The sequence below is a fragment of the Sminthopsis crassicaudata genome, chromosome 4 (genome assembly GCF_048593235.1).
Source record: "Sminthopsis crassicaudata isolate SCR6 chromosome 4, ASM4859323v1, whole genome shotgun sequence".
NCBI classification, from domain to species: Eukaryota; Metazoa; Chordata; class Mammalia; order Dasyuromorphia; family Dasyuridae; genus Sminthopsis; species Sminthopsis crassicaudata.
In genome coordinates this window covers 354,268,083-354,289,049 of record NC_133620.1, presented here as the reverse complement: position 1 = coordinate 354,289,049, position 20,967 = coordinate 354,268,083, and the positions used below count along the sequence as shown (strand labels likewise).

The window sequence follows — 20,967 nt, the reverse complement described above, 5'->3', positions numbered from 1 at the left end:
TGGGACACTAATACATTGCTGGTGGAGTTGCGAAATAATCCAGCCATTCTGGAGAGCAATCTGGAATTATGCCCAAAAAGTTATCAAACTGTACATACCCTTTGACCCAGCATTGCTGTTATTGGGATTATATCCCAAAGAAATACTAAAGAGCGGAAAGAGACATATATGTGCCAAAATGTTTGTGGCAGCTCTTTTTGTAGTAGCTAGAAACTGGAAGATGAATGGATGTCCATCAGTTGGAGAATGGTTGGGTAAATTATGGTATATGAAGGTTATGGAATATTATTGCTCTGTAAGAAATGACCAGCAGGAGGAATACAGAGAGGCCTGGAGAGACTTACATGAACCAATGCTGAGTGAAATGAGCAGAACCAGAAGATCGCTGTACACTTCAGCAACAATGCTGTATGAGGATGTATTCTGATGGAAGTGGAAATCTTCAACATAAAGAAAAACCAACTCATTTCCAGTTGATCAATGATGGACAGAGGTAGCTACACCCAGAGAAGAAACACTGGGAAGTGAATGTAAATTGTTAGCACTAATATCTGTCTGCCCAGGTTACATGTACCTTTGGAATCTAATGTTTATTGTGCAACAAGAAAATGATATTCACACACATGTATTGTATCTAGATTATATTGTAACACATGTAAAATGTATGGGATTGCCTGTCATCGGGGGGAGGGAATAGAGGGAGGGGGGGATAATTTGGAAAAATGAATACAAGGGATAATATAAAAAATATATATATAATAAAAAATTATTAAGTTAAAAAAAAAAAAAGATCTCTTTGGGATATGAGCCTAGTAGTAACACTGCTGGATCAAAGGGATGCACGGTTTGATAACTTTTTGAGCATAGTTTCAAATTGCTCTCCAGAACAGTTGGATCAGTTCACAATTCTACCAACAATGTATTAATGTCCCCATTTTCCCTATCCCCTCCAATATTCATCATTGTCTTTTCCTGTCATCTTAGCCAATCAGATGTGTTATACTACGTTTTCTAAGATTCTACTAACCTCCCTTATTTCCTTCTTACTTTGCGGTTAGATTTTTTAACTTCTGAGGGAGAGTTTGAGGCTCCCCACTAGTATAGTTTTGCTGTCTATTTCTTCCTGTAAGAAATTCTCTAATAATTTAGATGCTGTACCATTTGATACATATATGTTTAGAATTCATATCACAAGATATAACTTCCTTCCTTAGCTCTTTTAATTAGATCTATTTTTGCTTTATCTGAGATCTGAATTGTTACCCCTGCTTTTTTTTTTTTTTCTTTGCATCAGCTGAAGCATAGTAAATTCTACTCCAGCCTTTTACCCTTACTCTGTGTATCTCTCTTTTAAATATTTTTTGTAAGTAAAATGTTGTAAGACTGGTTTTTAATCCACTCTGCTATCTGCTTCTATTTTATGGGAGACACAGTTATGATTACCAGTTACATATTTTCCTCTTTCCTATTCTTTCCCTAGTATACACTTTTTTCTTTCTTTCCACTCTGTTCCTCTTCACTAGTGTTTTGTTTCTGATCAATCCCTCCCTCAAGTAATTTCTTTTTTTTACTCACACCCTATATGAAGTTGACTCAAATAATCCAATGCCACTTTAGCAGTACTATCCAATTTTTTTAACCCAACTAATGATCTTATCAGTATGGGAAACTCCAATGAAGGAAACTCTCCAGATGGTGCCTTCTCAACTTCCAGAATTGTCTAGTCACTTGGCCAATTAAAGGCAAGATTAGAATATCTCCTCTAGTGCGTTGTAAACAAACCCCCATATAACATTATTTGACTTGCCAAATGTAAATTGGATGTCTTATTGATAAGATATTTTATATTTTGAATGCTCACCTTAATTTGTCAAATGAATATTCAAACACCCTGTAGCCTCTTGTTGCATTTTGGCAGGAAATTAAACACCATGGCTTAGCTCTTCTGTTCCCAATGGTTTTGAGCTGCCCTCATTCCCTAACTTTCTGTACCCTTATTATACTTTTTTTTTTTTTTTTTTTTTGCGGCTGGGGTTAAGTGACTTGCCCAGGGTCATACAGCTAGGAAGTATTATGTGTCTGAGACCAGATTTGAACTCGGGTCCTCCTGAATTCAGGGCTGGTACTCTATTCACTGCACCACCTAGCTGCCCCACCTTATTATACCTTTTAGGATTACAGGGTTACTTTGCCAGTGCACCCTGGTTTTATCTTCCTGCTATGCCAGAGGTGACTGGTAAGGGACCCACAGTGAAAATTTTACTGCAAAATACAAGAGCTTCTTCCTTTTAATTTTGATAAGCTGAGGCCTCCATGTCTCCAGTTTCTCATTGAAGCAATTATTTAGTAATCTATCTTCATCCATTCCATTAGTTTTTCTTCATCCTTGGTAATTGTACTCAAACTAATGCTGATTTTTCTTTTAAATTTTTTTTTATTTATTTCACTAAATATTTCCCAATTACTTGTTAAAAAAAAAATTAACATTTAAAAAAATAAAATGAGTTCCAAATTCTATCCCTTACTATTAGCCTACACACACCCCAAGTGGTAAATAACATGATATTTATTATACATGTGAAGTCATACCAAACATGTTTCTACATTACTCACATTATTCATACATATCAAACAAACACGAATAATAAAGTTTTTAAAATGCTTCAATCTCTACTCAGAGTTCATTAGTTCTCTCTCTCTGGAAGTGGAATTATATTGTGTTGTATTGATGAGGGCTCTTCTCACTTTTTACATTTCACTTTTCATCAGTTCATATAAGCCTTCCCAGGCTTTTCTGAAACCATTTCTGTTACCATTTCTTACAGTATGATAGTATTCCATCACAATTTTATACCACAACTTATCCAGCCACTTCCAATCCTCTCAATTTCCAATTCTTTCTCAATACAAAAAGAGCTTCTAAATTTTTTTTCTTTGATCTCTTTGAGATACACACCTATTAGTGGTATGTTGCTAATTAAACAGGCATACAATTGTATAGCCTTTTGGACATAATTCCAAATTGTTCTCTAGAATAATTGGACCAGTTTACAACTTCACCAACAGTACATTAATCTCCAATTTTTCCACATTTCCACCATCATTTGTCATCTTATGGGCATAAGGTAGTATCTCAGAGTTATTTTAATTTGTATTTATTTCATCAATTAATGATTTAGACCATCTTTTTTTTTTTCCATGTGATTATTGGTAACTGATTTTTTTTCTATAACTTACTTGTTCATTTCCTTTGACCATTTTTCAACTAGGGAATAACTCATATTTTTGTGAACTTGGTTCCATTTCCTAAATATTTGATAAATGAAGCCTTTGTCATAAAAATATGCTATAAAATTTTCCTCCCAGTTTCCATTTGTCTACTTTTGGCTGCATTAGTTTTGTTTGTGCAAAAACCTTTTAACTTAATATAATCAAAATTATCCATTTTACTTCCTGTGTTTCTCTCTTATGTGGTCATAAATTGTTCCCTTTTCCATAGACCTGATGGTTATATTTTTCTGTGTTTCCTTAACCTACTTATAGAATCACTTTTTATGTCTAAATCATTTATCCATTTTGATTGTGTTTTAGTATACATTGTACAATATTGGTTTATCTCAAACTCCCAGTTTTTTTTTGTCATATGTTGAGTTCTTATTCCAAATCTTAGGTCTTACTTAGGTCTTACTATAGTCATTTACTACTGTGTTTTGTGTGCAGTTATTTTAAATGGCATTTTTTTCTCTCTTGCTGCTTGATTTTTTGGTAATATATATATATATATATATATATATATATATATAAATGCTAATGATTTATATCCTGCATTTTTGCTAAAGTTTTTCATTGTTTCAACTAGTTATTTTAGTTTATTTTCTAGGGTGCTCTTATATTTACCATCATATCATCTACAAAGAGTAATAATTTTGTTTTCTTGTTATCTATTTTTATTTCTTCAAATTTTTTTTAAATGTTATGTCTTATTGCTATAGCCAACCTTTCTAATATAATGATAATGGACATACTTGTTTCACTCCTGATTTTATTGGGAAGATAATGTTTTGCTTATGGTTTTAGATAGATACTACTTATCATTTTAAGGACAACTCCATTTATTCCTGTAACTTCTTTAATAGCAATAGGTACTATATTTTGTCAAAAGTTTAATCATCATTAGGGAAATTGGTCTATAGTTTTTTCTGTTTTTGTTATTCCTGGTTTAAGAACTAACATTATATTGTTATCATAGAATTTGGTGGGGTTCCTTTTATTTTAAACTGTTTTAAAAATTGTTTATATAATATTGGGATTAATTGTTCCTTAAATGTTTGGCAGAATTTCCTTGTAAATCCATCTGGTCTTAGTATTTTTTCTTGCTCATTTATGACTTGTTCAATTTCTTTTTTAAGATAGGTTTATTTAAATATTCAATTTCTTCTCTTAATCTGAGCAGTTTACATTATTATAAATAGTCATGCATTTCACTTAAGAGTTTCAGGTTTACTAGGATATAATTGAGCTAAATAATTCCTAATAATTGCTTTAATTTTATTTTCTTTGGTAGTACATTCACCCTTTTCATTTTTGAAGCTAGCAATTTTTTTTCTTTTTTAATCAAATTATTTATTTTATTGTATTTTCTCCCCATAAAATCAGATCCTGGTTTTATTTAGTTCAGGTTTTTACTTTCAATTTTATTAATCTGTCTGGATTTTTAGGATTTCCATTTTTATGTTTAATTGGGAATTTGCAATTTGTTTTTTAATTAGATGATCTGCTCTTTCTTTTTCTTTTATTGATGTATACATTTGTAGATATAAATTTTCTTTTTTTTTTTTCTTTTTTTTTTCCCCTGAGGCAATTGGGGTTAAGTAACTTGCCCAGGGTCACACAGCTAGGAAGTGTAAAGTGTCTGAGGGTGGATTTGAACTCAGGTCCTCCTGACTTCAGGGCAGGTGCTCTATCCACTACGCCATCTAGCTGCCCCAGATATAAATTTTCCCTAAAACAAATTTTGGTATGTTGTTTCACTGTTGTCATTGTCTTTAACGAAATTATTGGTCATTTCTATAATTTGTTCTTTGACCCACTCATTCTTTAGATTTAGATTGTTTAGTCTCAAGTTAAATTTTAACTATTATGCTATTATTGTCCTTTACTGAATGTTTTTTTATTGCTTTATGATCTGAAAAGGATGTAGTAGATATTTCTACTTTTTTTTATATTTGGTTGTAAGAGGGGGTTTTTTGCCCTGATACTTGATCAGTTTTTGTGACAATGCTCTGTATAGTTGAGGACAAAACTCTTTTCAGTTCCTATTCAGTTTTATCCAGAAATCTATCATGATATATTATTCATCTCTTTCACTTTTCTCAATTATTTTCTTCTAAGAAAGTTGAGGTCCCCCACTAGTATAAGTTAAATTAAGGAATTAAGTTTTCCTTTAAACACTTGCATGCTTTTGCCATTTGGCACATACATTTTTAGTATTAATATTACTTCATTGTGGTTCCTTTTTAACAAAATGTAGTTTCCCAGCTTGTCCCTTTTAATTAGGTCTTTTTTGCTTTTACTTTGTCTGAGATCATAACTGTTAACCCTGCTTTCAGCTGAAACATAATAGATTATTTCAATTCCTATATTTAACTCTGTGTATCTGTGTTTGTTTCAGGTACATTTTTAGTAAACAAAATATTGTTAGATTATGGTTTCTGAACCATTTTCCTATCCATTTCCATTTTATATATGCGTTTATTACATTTATAATTACTGTGTGTTTTTCTCCTTCCTATTTTCTTCTATTTATACTTCTCTTTTCTTTGTATCCTGTCCCTCCCTTAAAATTTTGCTGGGGCAGCTAGGTGGCGCAGTGGATAGAGCACCAGCCCTGAATTCAGGAGGACCCGAGTTCAAATCTGGTCTCAGACACTTAACACTTCCTAGCTGTGAGACCCTGGGCAAGTCACTTAACCCCAGCCTGGGGGGGGGGGGGGGGGGGTTGTTTTGCTTCTGACTCCAGCCTTCCTTTATCCACTCTTGCTTTTATCACTGCCACCGCCATTCCCTTTCTCTTATTCTCTTCCTTTCCTATTTCCCTCTTGGGTAAAATAAAATTTCTATACCCAATTGAGTTTGTGAAGTTGTCTTTCCATTTTTGAACCCATTTAGATAAAAGTGAATTCAGATATTGCCCACTGCGTACTATTTCCCCCTCTTCTATAAAAACTCTTCCTAGCATGCCTCTTTTATGGGAGATTATTTTCCCCATTCTTTCTCTCACTTCTCTCCCTCCTTTTCCCAGGACATCTTTCTTTTTCACCATCCTTTTTTTTTTTTTTTTTAACCCCATCCCAACATAATGACTTACCCACACACAAACATATAGAATCCTTCTTTCTACTCTAATAATGAGAAAATTCTTAAAAGTTATGTTTCATCTTCCCATATAGAAATTATTGACTCCCTTATTTCTCTTTTATATTTTTACCTTTATATCCTTCTTGAAGTCAAATTTTCAATTTATCCTGGGTTTGAAAGTCTTCTATTTTATTAAATTTCTATCTTTTTCCTTGAAGGATTATATTCAGTTTTGCTGGCTCTGCTGTTCTTGGTTGTAATCCCAGCTCTTTTGCCATCTGAAATATCATATTCTAAGCCCTCTGATCCTTTAATGGAATAGCTATTAAAATGTGTGTGGTCCTGACTCCACAGTACTTAAATGGTTTCTTTCTAGCTGTTTGAAATATTTTCTCTTTCAGTTCCAATAGATTTGGGATGGAAAATTGCATTCATATCTAAAGATGTGGATGCAATCCACTGAATGTGGATTGAAGTATATAATATTTTTACTATTTTTAATTTGCTTTTTCTTTCTCATGTTTTTTTCCTTTTTGGTCTGGTTTGTTTTCTTTTTGTTTTTTGTTTTTTGTTTCATTTTGTCTTTGCACAACATGACAAATACAGAAATAAGTTTAAAGGGATTGCACATATTTAACCAATATAAGATTGCTTGTTGTTTGGGAGATGGGAGATGGGGGATGTCAGGGAGGGAGGGAGGGCAAAAAAATTTGGAACACAAAATTTCACAAAAATGAATGTTGAAAACTATATTTTCTTGTATTTAGGAAAATAAAATGGTGTTGAGAAAAAATTAATTAAAATTCACCTCAGAAATCATGAACCTAATCAAAGTATATCTAATCCACTCTTGAAATTACTTGTTTTCTAATATTACTATTTTTTTTTTTTTTTTTTTTTTTTTTTTTTTTTTTATTTTTATTTTATTTTATAATTATAACATTTTTTGACAATACATATGCATGGGTAATTTTTTATAACATTATCCCTTGCACTTACTTCTATTCAGATTTTTTCCCTTCCTCCCCCAAACCCCTCCCCCAGATGGCAAGCAGTCTTATATATGTTAAATATATTACAGTATAATTTAGATACAATATATGTGTGTAGAACCGAATTTTTTTGTTGCACAGGAAGAATTGGATTCAGAAGGTAAAAATAACAGTTTACATTCATTTCCCTTGTTCCTTTTCTGGATGTAGCTGGTTCTTTCCATCATTAATCAATTGGAATTGGATTAGCTCTTCTCTATGTTGAAGAAATCCACTTCCATCAGCATACATCCTCGTACAGTATCATTGTTGAAGTGTATAATGATCTTCTGGTTCTGCTCGTTTCACTCAGCATCAGTTGATGTAAGTCTCTCCAAGCCTCTCTATATTTCTCCTGTTGGTCATTTCTTATAGAACAATAATATTCCATAACATTCATATACCATAGTTTACCCAACCATTCTCCAATTGATGGACATCCATTCATCTTCCAGCTTCTAGCCACTATGAAAAGGGCTGCCACAAACATTTTGGCACATACAGGACCCTTTCCCTTCTCTAGTAGTTCCTTGGGGTATAAGCCCAGTAGTAGTATGGCTGGGTCAAAGGGTATGCACATTTTGATAACTTTTTGGGCATAATTCCAGATTGCTCTCCAGAATGGTTGGATTCTTTCACAACTCCACCAACAATGCATCAGTGTCCCAGTTTTCCCACAGCCCCTCCAACATTCATCATTATTTGTTCCTGTCATCTTAGCCAATCTGACAGGTGTGTAATGATACCTCAGAGTTGTCTTAATTTGCATTTCTCTGATCAATAGTGATTTGCTAATATTACTATTTTTAAAAATACATTTAGAGGACATTTTCTCTTTGTAGAAACAACTAAAAGCCTTCATTTCTCAATATTAATAAATTATATTCTGCATACCAATAAATTTAATTACAAAAAGGGGGGGGGAATATTTTCTTTTTGACCTAGAAGCTCTGGAATCTCAGGAATAGTATTCCTGAGAATTTTCATTTTAGGATCTCTTTCAGATGATGATCATGGAGTCTTTCAATTTCCATTTTATCCTCTGGTTTCTACTGTACTAAGACAGCTTTCCTTTATAATTTCTTGAAATTTAATGTTCAAGCGCTTTCTTTAATCATGGCTTTCAAGTAGATCAATAATTCTTAAATTGTCTCTCCTTGATCCAGACAAGTTTTCCAGACAAATTGTTTTTCTGATGAGATAGTTCACATTTTCTTCTATTTTTTTCCCATTCTTTGACTTTGTCTTATTTTTTCTTGATGTCATTAGCTTCCACTTACCAAATTCTAATTTTCTTTTTTTCCTTAATAGGATAATAATAAATAATAATAATTTTTCCAAATACATGCAAAGATATAGTTTTCAACATTTACCTTTGCAAAACCTTGTATTTCAAATTTTTCTTCATTTCTCTTCCAACCCCCTCACCAAAACAGCAAGAAATCCAGTTAAGCAAGTGTAATTCTAAACATATTTCCATATTCATCATACTGTGGAAGAATAATTAGATGAAAAGGTAAAAGAAAAATAAGTAGACAATCACAAAAAAAGGTGAAAATACTATGCTTTGATTCACATTCAGTATCCTTAGTTCTCTCTCTCTGAATGTGGATGGTTCTTTCCAATCCAAGTCTACTCAGTTCTAATTTTCAAGGAATTATTTTCTTCTGGGAGCTTCTTTCTTTTCTTTCTTTCTTAGTTTCTTTTTTTTTTTTTTTCCCTGTTCGGCCAATTATAGTTTTTAAAGTATTATTTTCTTCCTTTTTTGTGCCTATTAATTGCCTTTTCATAACTTTATACCCTCAATTTTTTTTCTTCCACTCTTATTTGATCTCAGAATCATTTTTTAGTTTTCCCAGGAATTCTAAACTCAATTTGCATTTTTTGTTTAAGGCTTTGCTTGTGCTATTTTTTTGTGTTCTTCTGACGCTGTGTTTTGATCTTGTTCTGGCAGTTTTATGATTAGGTTCTGTTTTTGTTATTTGCTCATTTTCTAGCCTGTTTCTTGATTTTAAGTATATGTTAAAGTTGGGCTCTTTTCTCAGGGTGAACAGTGAGGGAAAAGTGGCACTATCCCAAATTTCAGGCTTTTTTGCACTGCTGTCTTCAGAGTTGTTTCTGTGGGTTTGGAAATTTTCAGTGTTTCCAAGATGCTGGTGAGAGTTGTGGTTACTACTCTCCTGGTCTGAACTTTGGTTTTTACCCCTGGATCTCTTAAGATTGTAAGCAGTACAATTCCTTGGGATCCCCAATCTCTTGTGACCAAGAAACCATACTGCTCCTCAGAGTCCCTCCTCCTTTTTTTTTTTTTTTTTTTTTTTAATCAAAATGTTACTCTCTGCCTTTGACCTGTGACCCATAAATGGGTATAGGTAATAGTGTTGTCCAGCAGCTTCTTGTCCTGCATTTAGTACTATAATCTCTCTTTGACCAGTTGCCATGTCCCTCACTGTCTCCTCATTTGAAACAGTGAGTCTGTCACTACTTCTGTCACCATCACTTAGTCTTACCAGTAGTACTGCATTCATGTGAATTCCAGGCCACTCTTTACTCTTTTGTCACAGATTACTAATCCTGATCTTCTAAATTGTCTTTGAGTTAGAAGAATGTTTTACTCTGACCTTTTTCAGGCTCTGCCATGCCAGATCTCAATTTGAGTCATTATTTTAAAGTTGTTTGGAGGAGAATGTTGGGAGAAGTCAGCTGAATGCTTCCCCAATCTGCCATCTTGTTTTTTCTATTTCCTATTAAACTTAGATCTTGGGGAGGCAGGGAAGAAGAACCTTTATTAAACTTCTATTTATAATTTTATTTCTATGGAGATTACTGTTCTTATCATCATGTTTTATTAATGTACTGTTGCCTTTCATTTTACATTGTGGTATTTGTCATTTGTCTTGTGTTCTGGGTTTTTTTAAATGTATGGAGCATGATTCAATAGATGGAACATAATCTTGGGTGAGTGCTTAACCAGTTTAGTATTAATAAACTTTTAGAGGCTGGGGAGGAAAAGCATAGAATTTAGGAATAAAGAAATTCTGGGATTAAATTTTAACTCCTTTTAAATAAAATAAGTTAGAATTTTAATAAATAGAGAATGAATGAAGCCATAAATAAAATTAATTATATATGTGTTTGTTTTCATTATACTTATTAATTTTTCTAGTTATTTTCTATAAAGATAACCACTTGCATGATAAATCCTTATTAAAATTATTTTAAATGAAGAATAAGCCTGTAAGTGCTTTCTTTTTGTTTGTTTGTTTGTTTTGTTTTTTCAGCTGAGCTTGAATTATCTGAGAGGACTATAAAGAGCCTGCAACCACATCATTCTAACACCAAGGATGCTCACGTCATTGAGGAGAATGCCACTGGGGGACATCCAAAGGAGCCTCAGGGTATTTCTTCCTCAAACTTGAATATGGAGCCATGTGGCACAGACACTCATGCCAACTCATTACTGCCTGAAACCTCCAGTTTATTGCCCAACACAGACAGAATAACTGTAGAAAAAGCTGAGCTCTGTAATAAAAGCAAACAGCCTGGCTTAACAAGGAACCACCAGAGCAGACTGGATGAAAGTAAGGGAATATGTAGTACTGGGAAGACCCCCAGTATAGCAGAGCAGCCTGAGCTGAATGCCCATCTTCTGTGTGAGAGACAAGAAATAAAGGAAAAGCCTGAAGGCCCCAAAGGAAATCCTCAGAATTGCCTATCTGGAACCAAACTGAAAAGCAGTATTCAGAAAGTTAATGAGTGGTTATCCAGGAGTAATGACATTTTAGCCTCTGATTGCTCCCTTGGCAAGAATCATAAGCAGAATTCAGAGATAGCTAGTGCCTTAGAAGATGGGCATCCAGATAACTCTGATGGAAATTCTAGCATATCTGAGAAGACTGACATTGTGGCTGACACTGCCAATGAGGCCTGGCTACATGTGCCTGAAAGAAGTTACTCCAGGCCAGCAGGAAACAACAACATTAAAGATAAAATATTTGGAAAAACCTATCAGAGAAAGTCAGGACACCCTAATTTGAATTACATAACTGAAAATTTGGTTGTTGAAACAGTTGTTCCTCCAGAACCTCGGAAAAATACCAAGTTAAAGCGTAAAAGAAAAACCATATGTGACTTGCAGCCTGAGGATTTCATCAAGAAGACAGTTCCAGTTACTCACAAAACCCCTGAAAAGAACCATCACGCTACTGACCAAACCCTTGAAAGAGAACAAAATGAGCAAGTGATGAACATGGATAATGGTCATCCTGAACAGAAAGCACTAAATGGTCACGTAGGGGAAATGAAAGAAGCTCAAACATCGGAACTGTTCTCTGCAGAGAAAGAATCCACTCTCAGAACTGGAACAGAGCCTGCAGCTAGCAGCACAAAACCCGGGGAGCTCAAATTAAATGGTGGAAAGGCCAAAATAACAAAAAAAAACAAGCTAAGGAAGCAGCCTTCATTTAACATTATCTGTGCTCTTGAGCTCGGAGTTGATAGAAGCCCAAGCTCTTCTAATGAGACTGAATTACAGATCGATAGCTATCCCAGCAGTGAAGAGATAAGGAAAGGAAATAATTCTGAACAGAAGCAACTCAGACGCAGCAGAAGGCTTCAGCAGGTATCAGAAGAGATTGCAATTGGAGCCAAGAAAGCCCATAAGCCAGATGACCAAGCAGAAGAAAGTTGTGTCCCTGAAGTTGTCCCAGAACTAAAATTAGGAAACGTACCTGCCTGTGCCCCTGACAATCTCAATACTGATAAGGATCAAGTATTGGCTAGTTGCAGTTTCACAGGAGATGAAAGGAGCCTGGAAGCAATCCCTAGCAGCCAAGACCAAGATTTGGCATTAAGTGGAAGGGAAGGGTTGCAAGGTGAAAGAACTCAAGGAAGCCTAGGGACTTTGGAGATTCCTGATACTGCTTGGGACTCTCAGGACAGTACCTCATTATTTCCAGCTGATACTCCTCAAAATTCAAAAGCAGGTCCCAGTCCTCACAGAAGTCACTGCGAAATAATGGAAACCTCCAAGGAACTCTTAGAAAGTAGTTCATCCAAAAACACTGAAAGTAGTGCAGAAGATATAAGGAACCTGATGAAACAAGAAGTTAAAAATGCCTCCAAAACAATCACGGAAATGGAGGATAGTGAACTTGACACCCAGTATTTACAGAATACTTTCAAACGTTCAAAGCGCCAGTCATTTGCACTATGTTCTAGCCCAAGGCAAGAGTATATGAAAACCTGTGCTGTCCCTAGGGCTGTAAGTCAGCAGAGTACAGTTTGTAGGGGCCAGGAAAAAGAAAAGCAGGAAAATAGAGAATCAAACAAGCCTGTGCAGCCAAAGCCTTCTGTCCTGGTAGAGAAGGGGAAGCTAGGTGATCATGACAAATGTAGCACCACAGAAGTCTCCAGGCTTTGGCATGTAGCTTCATTAAATAGTGGCAATGAATGTGAACCCATTGCTGAAATCAACCAGGGAATTTCACAAGTTCCTGATCAAAAACAATCAGTTTCTCCAGCAAGGTCATCTGATAGTAAAACCATATATGCAAAAAACTTCCTGGAGGAAAGGCTTGACGAACAAACCACATGCCCTGAAACAGCTATGGGAAATGAAAGCTTAGCCCAAAGCAGCATTACTCTAGTTAGCCAAAGTAACAGCAGAGAATATATTTCTAAACCAACTGACTTAATTGGATTTATTGGCATAGGCTCTAGTGGAGAAGGCAGTCAGGCAGAAGAAAGTGAAAACAAAGAATCTGAATTAAGTACACCACCCAAATTAAAGCTTGTGCAACCCCAAGTCTCTCAACAGACCTTTCTTCAGGATAATTGCAAAGGATATGAAAGAAAAGGGAAGGGAGGAAATGGAAAATCAGCTCAGGCTATCAGTATAGATTTGTCTCCTTGTTTAGAACAAACTAAAGAGAGTACACATTCTTCTCAGGTTTGGTCTGAGACTCCCGACTTGTTGGATGGTGAAGGCGACTTGTTGGACAGTGAAGGAGAGATAAAAGAAAACACTAGCTTTACTGAAAGTGACATCAATGAACAATCTGCTATTTTTGGCAAAATTGGTAAATGTTTTCAGGTAAAACCGTCTAGAAAAAGCCTTAGCCCTTTAGTATGTAGAAATCCAAGTTTGACTAGAAAATCCCGAAAATTGGAGTCCTCAGAAGAAGAGGATGCCTCCAGTGAAGAGGGAGCCCTTCCAAGTTTTCAAGATTTAATATTTGGTAAAGCAGCAAGTACACCTTCTCAGCCTACCAAAAATAAAATTATGGGCATAGAGTTTTCAGCAAACAAAGCAGAAGAAAATCTAGACTTCTCCCTAAACAGAAATAGAATGAATGCTAGCAGTCTTCAGCTATCATCTGCGGAAGCATTCCAGGATGATAATTCCAGCCAAGAATCTGAATGTTCTGGTAGCTTATTTTCTTCACACTCTAACTCATTAGAAAACTTAACTGGAAAAGCAAATGACAAGGATTCTGCTTTGGTGTTTGATTCTTCTAAACAAGGGAAAAATCAGCCCGGAACCCAAGAAATCCAGAGTGCTGATGATGTACCCAAGATTTCTGAAGATGAGGGAGAAAGGGAAATTGATCTAGATGAAGACCATCATCTCAAAGACCAACGTGTGGACTCAAATTTAGGTATTAGCCCCAGGTTTTTGTATTTGCTGAAGTCTATTTTTGCCTGACCTAAATGTATGTTTTTAATGCTTTTGGATAAGCCTGTTTAAAGAGATATGAAAAATTACATCGCAACTTTAAACTTTCAGCCCTATTTTATCCAAAGGCAGTTTTCTTTCAGAAAGAAATTTTGGATGGATGACTATGAACTTAGAGGACAATTCTGTTTGAATGAGAAGTAGTAGAATTTCTTGAGATGATGACTTATTTTTTCTAAAAGAATCTTTTCGATAATTGCCTTAAGTTCTGAAGAGAATTGGGGACATCATCTATGCGTGTGTGCATGTACATGTACACATGTGCATACATTATGTCAGTAGAAAGAAATATCTGTTTGGTGAAGGCAACCATCTCTTTTAAAGTTTAGTTTTAAATGTACATCTCACTGGCTTCATTGTACAAAATTAAAATAGCATGATGATAACCCCTCCCCCAAGAAAGTTTTTGAAAACTTAAAAAAACATGCTTTACTATGTTGCTGTCTCATTTTACAATTTATATTTATTTTCTTTTTCCAAAAAATCATTTAAGGTGAATTTGCATCTGGATATGATAGTGAAACGAGTCATCCTGGAGATATTTCACAGTTCTCTTCTCAGAGTGATATTTTAACTACTCAGGTATGAAAATTGATAAATGATTCTATGTTGTATTTATGTGTGTGCACACATATATCCTCATCATTCTTTTATATGACATATGTCATATATCTCACACTTGCATATTACTGATCTTTTACTGGAGAAATCTGAGGGCTGCCAAAATGAATAACTGTTATCATCAGCTGATTTAATTTCAGATCCAGAAGCACCAAAAGTAGCCTTTACTAATTTCTCATATGTGTATAATCCTCCATTATACTTCTACTGTGCTATCTCATTATAGCATAATCTTGGGTTCTTAAATTGATACCATATGTATAAACTCAGTCTGGTACAATCAGGCTGGAAAGATTGCATGTATAAACCTAATGATAGAGAGCATATGCCTTCCAAAATCTAGCCCCTACTCGGGACAGAGAAGCTTATCATCAAAAGATTGGCTACTGTGTCATGATTTTTTCCCCTAGCAATAGCAGCTCATGGGGATTGCCTTTTGAAACAGGGCTTATTAACCTGAGGTCTGTGAACTTTTTTTTTTTTTTTCTTTAAATGTCTTGACAACTTATAATTCTACATGTTCTCTTTGTAGTCCTTTGTAATTGATTTTATGCTTTAAAAAAAAAATCTAAGAAAGACTCCCTACATTTCACCAGACTGACTGAAGGGCATCATCCCTGCCACACACAGTCAAGAACTTCTATTCTAAAGTAGGAAAAAGTTTTAATTAGCAGGAGTTTTGATCATACTTTTGTTTTCTCCCATAGAACCTCCTAGGGCTGTAGCAAACACTTTGTTTATTCATTCATTATACATTGTCTTATGATTATCCTTTGTAGTAGATTGTGTGACATTCTATCACAAATTGATTTGCTTGTTAAGCATCTCATATGTTAGATGAGACAAAGAAATAACTAAGAATTTGTTCACGTGATAAAATACAAAAGGAAGGACATTCTTGGGAGCTTTAAAGAGCTATAGAAAAATATTTCCATATAAGTAGAACTCTAACTTCAAAGAAAGGTGAAGACACAGAACTCTGAGCTAGGCGTAGGTGGGGAATCAGGGACAGTTTTTTGGAGGTACTGCTGTAGCTCACCCTTTCTCCCCAGAGTGGAGGCACAGCCAGGGAAATATTGGAAAGTGTTGATTATTCTGATCTTAGTTCAAGTAGTTAGCATTGGTTAGTTCACAATACCAAACTGGAATCTGTGGTTTTCTTCCTCTTTGTAAGAAGCTTATCTTTCCATTTTAAAAACATTCACTTGCCTTTCTATCCAAGACCAGTGATTTTCCTTATTTTGTAGGTAGTTGCAATTTTTCTTTTCAAATAACAGTGGTGTGTCCTGAAAATATTTGGCATAATAGTATTGAAGAATCTTTCTTATCCTTTAAAAAATTCTTTTGGGATGGATGCTCCCAAATTTTGAGGTAAAATAGCCTGCTGGAAAATAATAATTGTAGCTAACTTTATAAATAAATGTGCTATAAAGTTTGCATGCAATCGATGTACCTGGACTTATTTGATCACAGCAACTATTCTGTGAGAATAGATATGATTAACAGGATTATTGCCTTTTAAATGAAGAACCCAAAGGTCAGGGAAATTGCATGATTTCATAGCCACATTACTATTACTGGTCACTTGAGAACAGGATTCAAACCTAAACTTTCCTGACATGAGCCCAGCAGTCCTTCCACTGTAACATTCTGCCTCTCAGACACCCTGTCAGTACATTTTATCATTGATGAGACCTGATTCACTAAGTGAATTACCTGGGACTTCTGTTTACTCATCCCTAAAAGAAAAATCATTCTTCCTTTCCCCTGCATCTCTTTTAAGATTTTTTTTTTCTCCCTCATTTATACCCCAAACCTGCCTCTGGCTGCCAGCAAATAAATAAGCCAAAGGGAACTTATTCTTTTCCTTTCAAAATTATTTGCAGTGCAAGACCGAGTGGGGAGCAGGGAGAATAACAGTAGTATATTGTATGATATAATGAGGCTCTTCCAGGTCCAGAAACAAATAAAGCCTTCAGGGTTAATGTGGAACATTCAAGTTCAAGGTATGCTCCTTAAGATTTTTAGAATCTACTGTTGAATTTATTCATTATCTTGACTCTGGAGAAGTGGTTCCTTCTCTATGCCCCAGGATTATCCTAAGTCATGCTGGGAGGAGTTACAGAACTTTATATCTTTGAAGCCAACCACAAATGTAGGAAGAAAACATATTAGGCCAGTTTCCGGCAGTAGGAAGCATGGCCATCCCTGTGAAATCACTGATACTTAAAGTGGTATAACGTTTGGCTGTCTTCTATAGGAACAATTTCTTAAATCCTTACTCTGCTCCAAGGACAGTGAAAGAAGCCTTATCACCTTCAGTTTATTTTTTTTTTTTTTTCAAATTTTAAATTGTTATCTGTTTTCCTGTTATCTTCACTTCCAAATATATATTTATCTTTATTTCCCTACCTAGTAAGCCATTCCTTATAACAAAAAATACAAAAACAGTTCAGCAAAACTAACCAATGCATCAACTGCATCTGACAAAATATGTAATGATCTCTAACCATGATTCAACAACCCTGCCCCCCCAAAAAAAAAAGTCTTCTGTGGAAAGGAAGTTTCCCAAAGCCTGTTTGGCTTAATTGGACTATGGAGGAAGTTTATAACATTTCTGCCTATTTGTAACTGAGCTGAGATCATAAACAAAGCATTCTTCCCATTTGTGCAAAAATCCCATGGTGACTAGATAGATGAAGAGACCTGTGGGGCCTTCTTTTTCTCTCTGATTTCATTATTCTTTCTGAATTTGGGAAAGTTGGGAAAAGATGCTCTCACTATCTTAGAATAAAATTTTGTTTCTTCCTGAAATCGGAGGCTCTATGATTTAATTTCTGATCTTGTCATACATAGCACTTGCATACTTACCCCACTATTTGCCCCATTTTCCATTGTTAGAGACTATATTCCTGGTCTCAGTCTCAGAAATACTGTAGATATTAACTTAAGGGTTTTGTTTTTGTTTTTTTTAATTTGAGGACTTGTTTTTTTTTGTTGTTGTTGTTGTTTTTTTTTTTACATTTGCCCCAAAGTTCTGAAGTCAGATTACAGATAAACATAAGGTTTCTTAATACAAATAGAGTAAGAGATTAAATAAAACTGTCAAGAAAACAATTCAAAACTCTTATTATTCACTAATTCTTATGTGGCAGTCTAGCATAGTTGCTGGGGATGACAGAATTTATTTTTTTTCCCCTGAGGCTGGGGGTTAAGTGACTTGCCCAGGGTCACACAGCAAGAAGTATTAAGTGGCTGAGACCAGATTTGAACTTGGGTCCTCCTGAATTCAAGGCTGGTGCTCTATCCACTGCGCCACCTAGCTGCCCCTCTGGATGACAGAATTTAAATGTCATGGTCCTTAACCTTATAGTACTTATAACTTAATAGGGATCATTTATAGTTAAAAATATCCATGGTACAACTTAATTCATAAATTGAAAGATTAAAAATGGCTACTTCCAGCATAAGAAACAATACAAATAAAAGCACAGGACATGTATGGGACTAGCACTGTCTTGTTTGGTTGAAACACACTTCCAGACATCCCCAGGTCATACCATGCCACTCCAGACTTCAGCTCAACCTCCTTCCTATTAGAAACTTGTATTCTGCTCCTGGAAATCCTTTGGGCTTGAAGTGAAATTCTGTCTTGTTTTGTCCTGAGCCAGAATTTCATCTCACTTTGTGGCCATCTCTATACCATGCTGTTGTCACCCTCTTCTCCTGCTTTCCTGCCCCCTTTATGTGTTGTCTCACCCCCACTGAAATGTCCAATTGTTGTGGCAGAAACTGTTTTGTTCATTTTTATTTGTTTTCCCAGCACTTAGAATCAAATGGACCCATAATAAGTGTTTAATGAATGCATTGTGTCTCTATATATCTAAACAGTGTTGGATAAAAGAGAGTAATCTTAAATAAAAAGACAGGATAGGGTGGTACTAGATTGGAGAGAGAGCCATGAATGCCAGGCAGTGAAATTTGAATCTTCCTGTTAGTAAAGAGTCAGTGAAAGATTCTGAGCAGAAAAAATAATATAGCCAGATACATTCATAGGGAAGATGTCTGGCAGCAATGGAAATTGATGATTCATCTAAACTGTTCCCGGGCACCATAGATCGGAGAGCTCTATAATATGACTGGCAAAACCCCAACGGGATGCCCAGGAGTTGTCCAGTCAGAAAGCAGTACTTTGAACATTTAATTGGTAAAAATGGAAGGGTCCCTGTACCGTCATCCCTCAGAATACAGTTACGTAGTTATCATTCTCTTGCTATTCTTTCTACCTTCCTAAGCTGCTTATTAGCACATAGAAGCAGGATATAGTATGAGATATAGCAACCAGATTAGGATTCTGGAAGCAGTAATCAAATTTTTTTTTTATTGTACTGTAGCAGGGGTTGCCAAGGAAAAATCTTGTTCATTTTTTTATCATAAATGTAAGCATAACCAAGTTCCACATGGTGGCAGTGCTGTTGCTACAAAAGTAATTGGCAGTTGTGCAGTCTCAGTGTGCAGGAGAAACCTTTGTCAAGCTCAGAATACAATTTCCTCTCATAAAAACCTTCTGCTAAAGCAATGAATTCAAGGTGGCATGAGGAGAAACATGGCCTGCTTTTAGGAAATGGCAAAGACTTTCAAGAATAAAAAGTAGAAGATAAGAGCAACATTTTTCCCCAGACTTTTGTAATCAGTTATTGGAATTCCTGATGCATGTGAAAAAGTGTCTATTTTAGAAAGTCCTTACTTCAGTGTGAGTCTAGGAATGACCTCTCAACTTTTGCCTTCCAAAAACCAAGACTTCATTGGCCCTTTCTTGAAATGAAGTAATGAGTAGTATGAACTTGTAAACTGAGAAAAAACTATGATATTAACTGGTATTTACAAGGCCTGTAAAGGTTTATAGATGTTTATACATATTATCTCATTTGAAATTCACAGCAATTTTGTGAGGAGGGTTACTATAGGTATTATCTCCATTTTACAGGTGAGGAAGCTGAGACTCGAGAGACTAAGTCAGTCATCTGTGGTTTCACAGGTAGTACTCATCAGAAGTGAGATCAAATCTAGCATTCTTTCCACTCTGAGAGGCTGTGCATCTATGGGCCCATAAGTTAAATGTCCTTAAATTCCAAACAATAGCTGTTCTTCCCCATTTGGATTATTTTTTGTAATGTCTCTATAGGAACCCATCAACCTTAATATTTCTGTCATCCTTTTCTGCAATGATCTCTAAGCACCTCATTAGCATTAGCTCCTTATTCCTTCAAAGACTCAGGGAATCCTAGAGCTAGAAGCAAATTCTCTTTAGTCAAATTCAGATTCCAAGCAAGATTAAGACCTCTAAGAAGCCTTTTTAAAGTATTTAGTTGCCTTGATAATTGGCAACTTTTCTGTCTCTTAAGCTAAAGCTTCTCTGTACTAATAGAATAAAGTTAATTCTTTACTGTAACTTTATAAGTAGGACAAAAATAGTCTATATAAAGTATTAAAGTCAAATTAATTGAGTATCTTAAAAATATTAGATTTCTCAAGCTTTTTTTTTTCTGTTCTCATAACTTTTAAGTTAAAAAAACCACTATTGATTTTCCAGTTTCCCTTCCTTTCTCCCCATTTCTACTGAGAAGTTCGTGAATGTGACTTGTGTGAACTCAGTTATATTATAGATGTTTGACAACATTAAGTCATTCAGTATCTTGCAATTTGTGTTCTCTTCATGAAATAATGTCTTTGTAATTAATTTCAGTGCTGGCATTTTTCCCTTTTGAGAGGAATATAATCTTCTGACATAGGATCATTTCTTTGTTGTAGCAAAGAGACACCATGCAAGACAACCTGAAAAAACTCCAACAAGAAATGGCCGTCTTAGAAGCTGTCTTGGAACAACATGGTAGTCAGACCTCCAACAGCTCTGTCTCTCAGGAATCCAGACTGTGCCCTTCCATGGACCATCCATACTTGAAACAGACCAGCACAGAAAAAGGTAAATACATTTTTATCTATAGACAGTTACTGAGCCATTTGCTATGTGGTCCTTTGTAAGATGTAATAAGAAATTTAGAGCATAAATAAATAAGCTACTTGCCTTCAAAAGGCTTATCTGGGAGGAACCAAGAGAAAAGGTCATCCAGGATCACTATGGATCATCATCTATGTATTGAATAAATATGTCAAGATTTAAAAGAGAGGGGAAAAAACCTTGTCTTTGTTTAGCTAAGAATC

The 20,967-nt window shown here is 35.2% G+C and overlaps 1 protein-coding gene across 4 annotated transcripts in view; it reads left to right on the top strand.

Annotated features, from left to right (window-relative positions):
• The window catches only part of BRCA1 (BRCA1 DNA repair associated), a 74,642-nt gene that overhangs the window by 26,196 nt on the left and 27,479 nt on the right, over positions 1-20,967 (top strand). For 3 of the 4 annotated variants that reach the window (XM_074261662.1, XM_074261664.1, XM_074261663.1), the window contains exons 10-12: positions 10,670-14,047; positions 14,618-14,706; positions 20,557-20,728. In XM_074261662.1, the coding sequence (XP_074117763.1) occupies positions 10,670-14,047; positions 14,618-14,706; positions 20,557-20,728 (3,639 nt within the window). The remainder of the gene's footprint in view (positions 1-10,669; positions 14,048-14,617; positions 14,707-20,556; positions 20,729-20,967) is intronic. The other variant, XM_074261665.1, reaches the window with a different exon arrangement.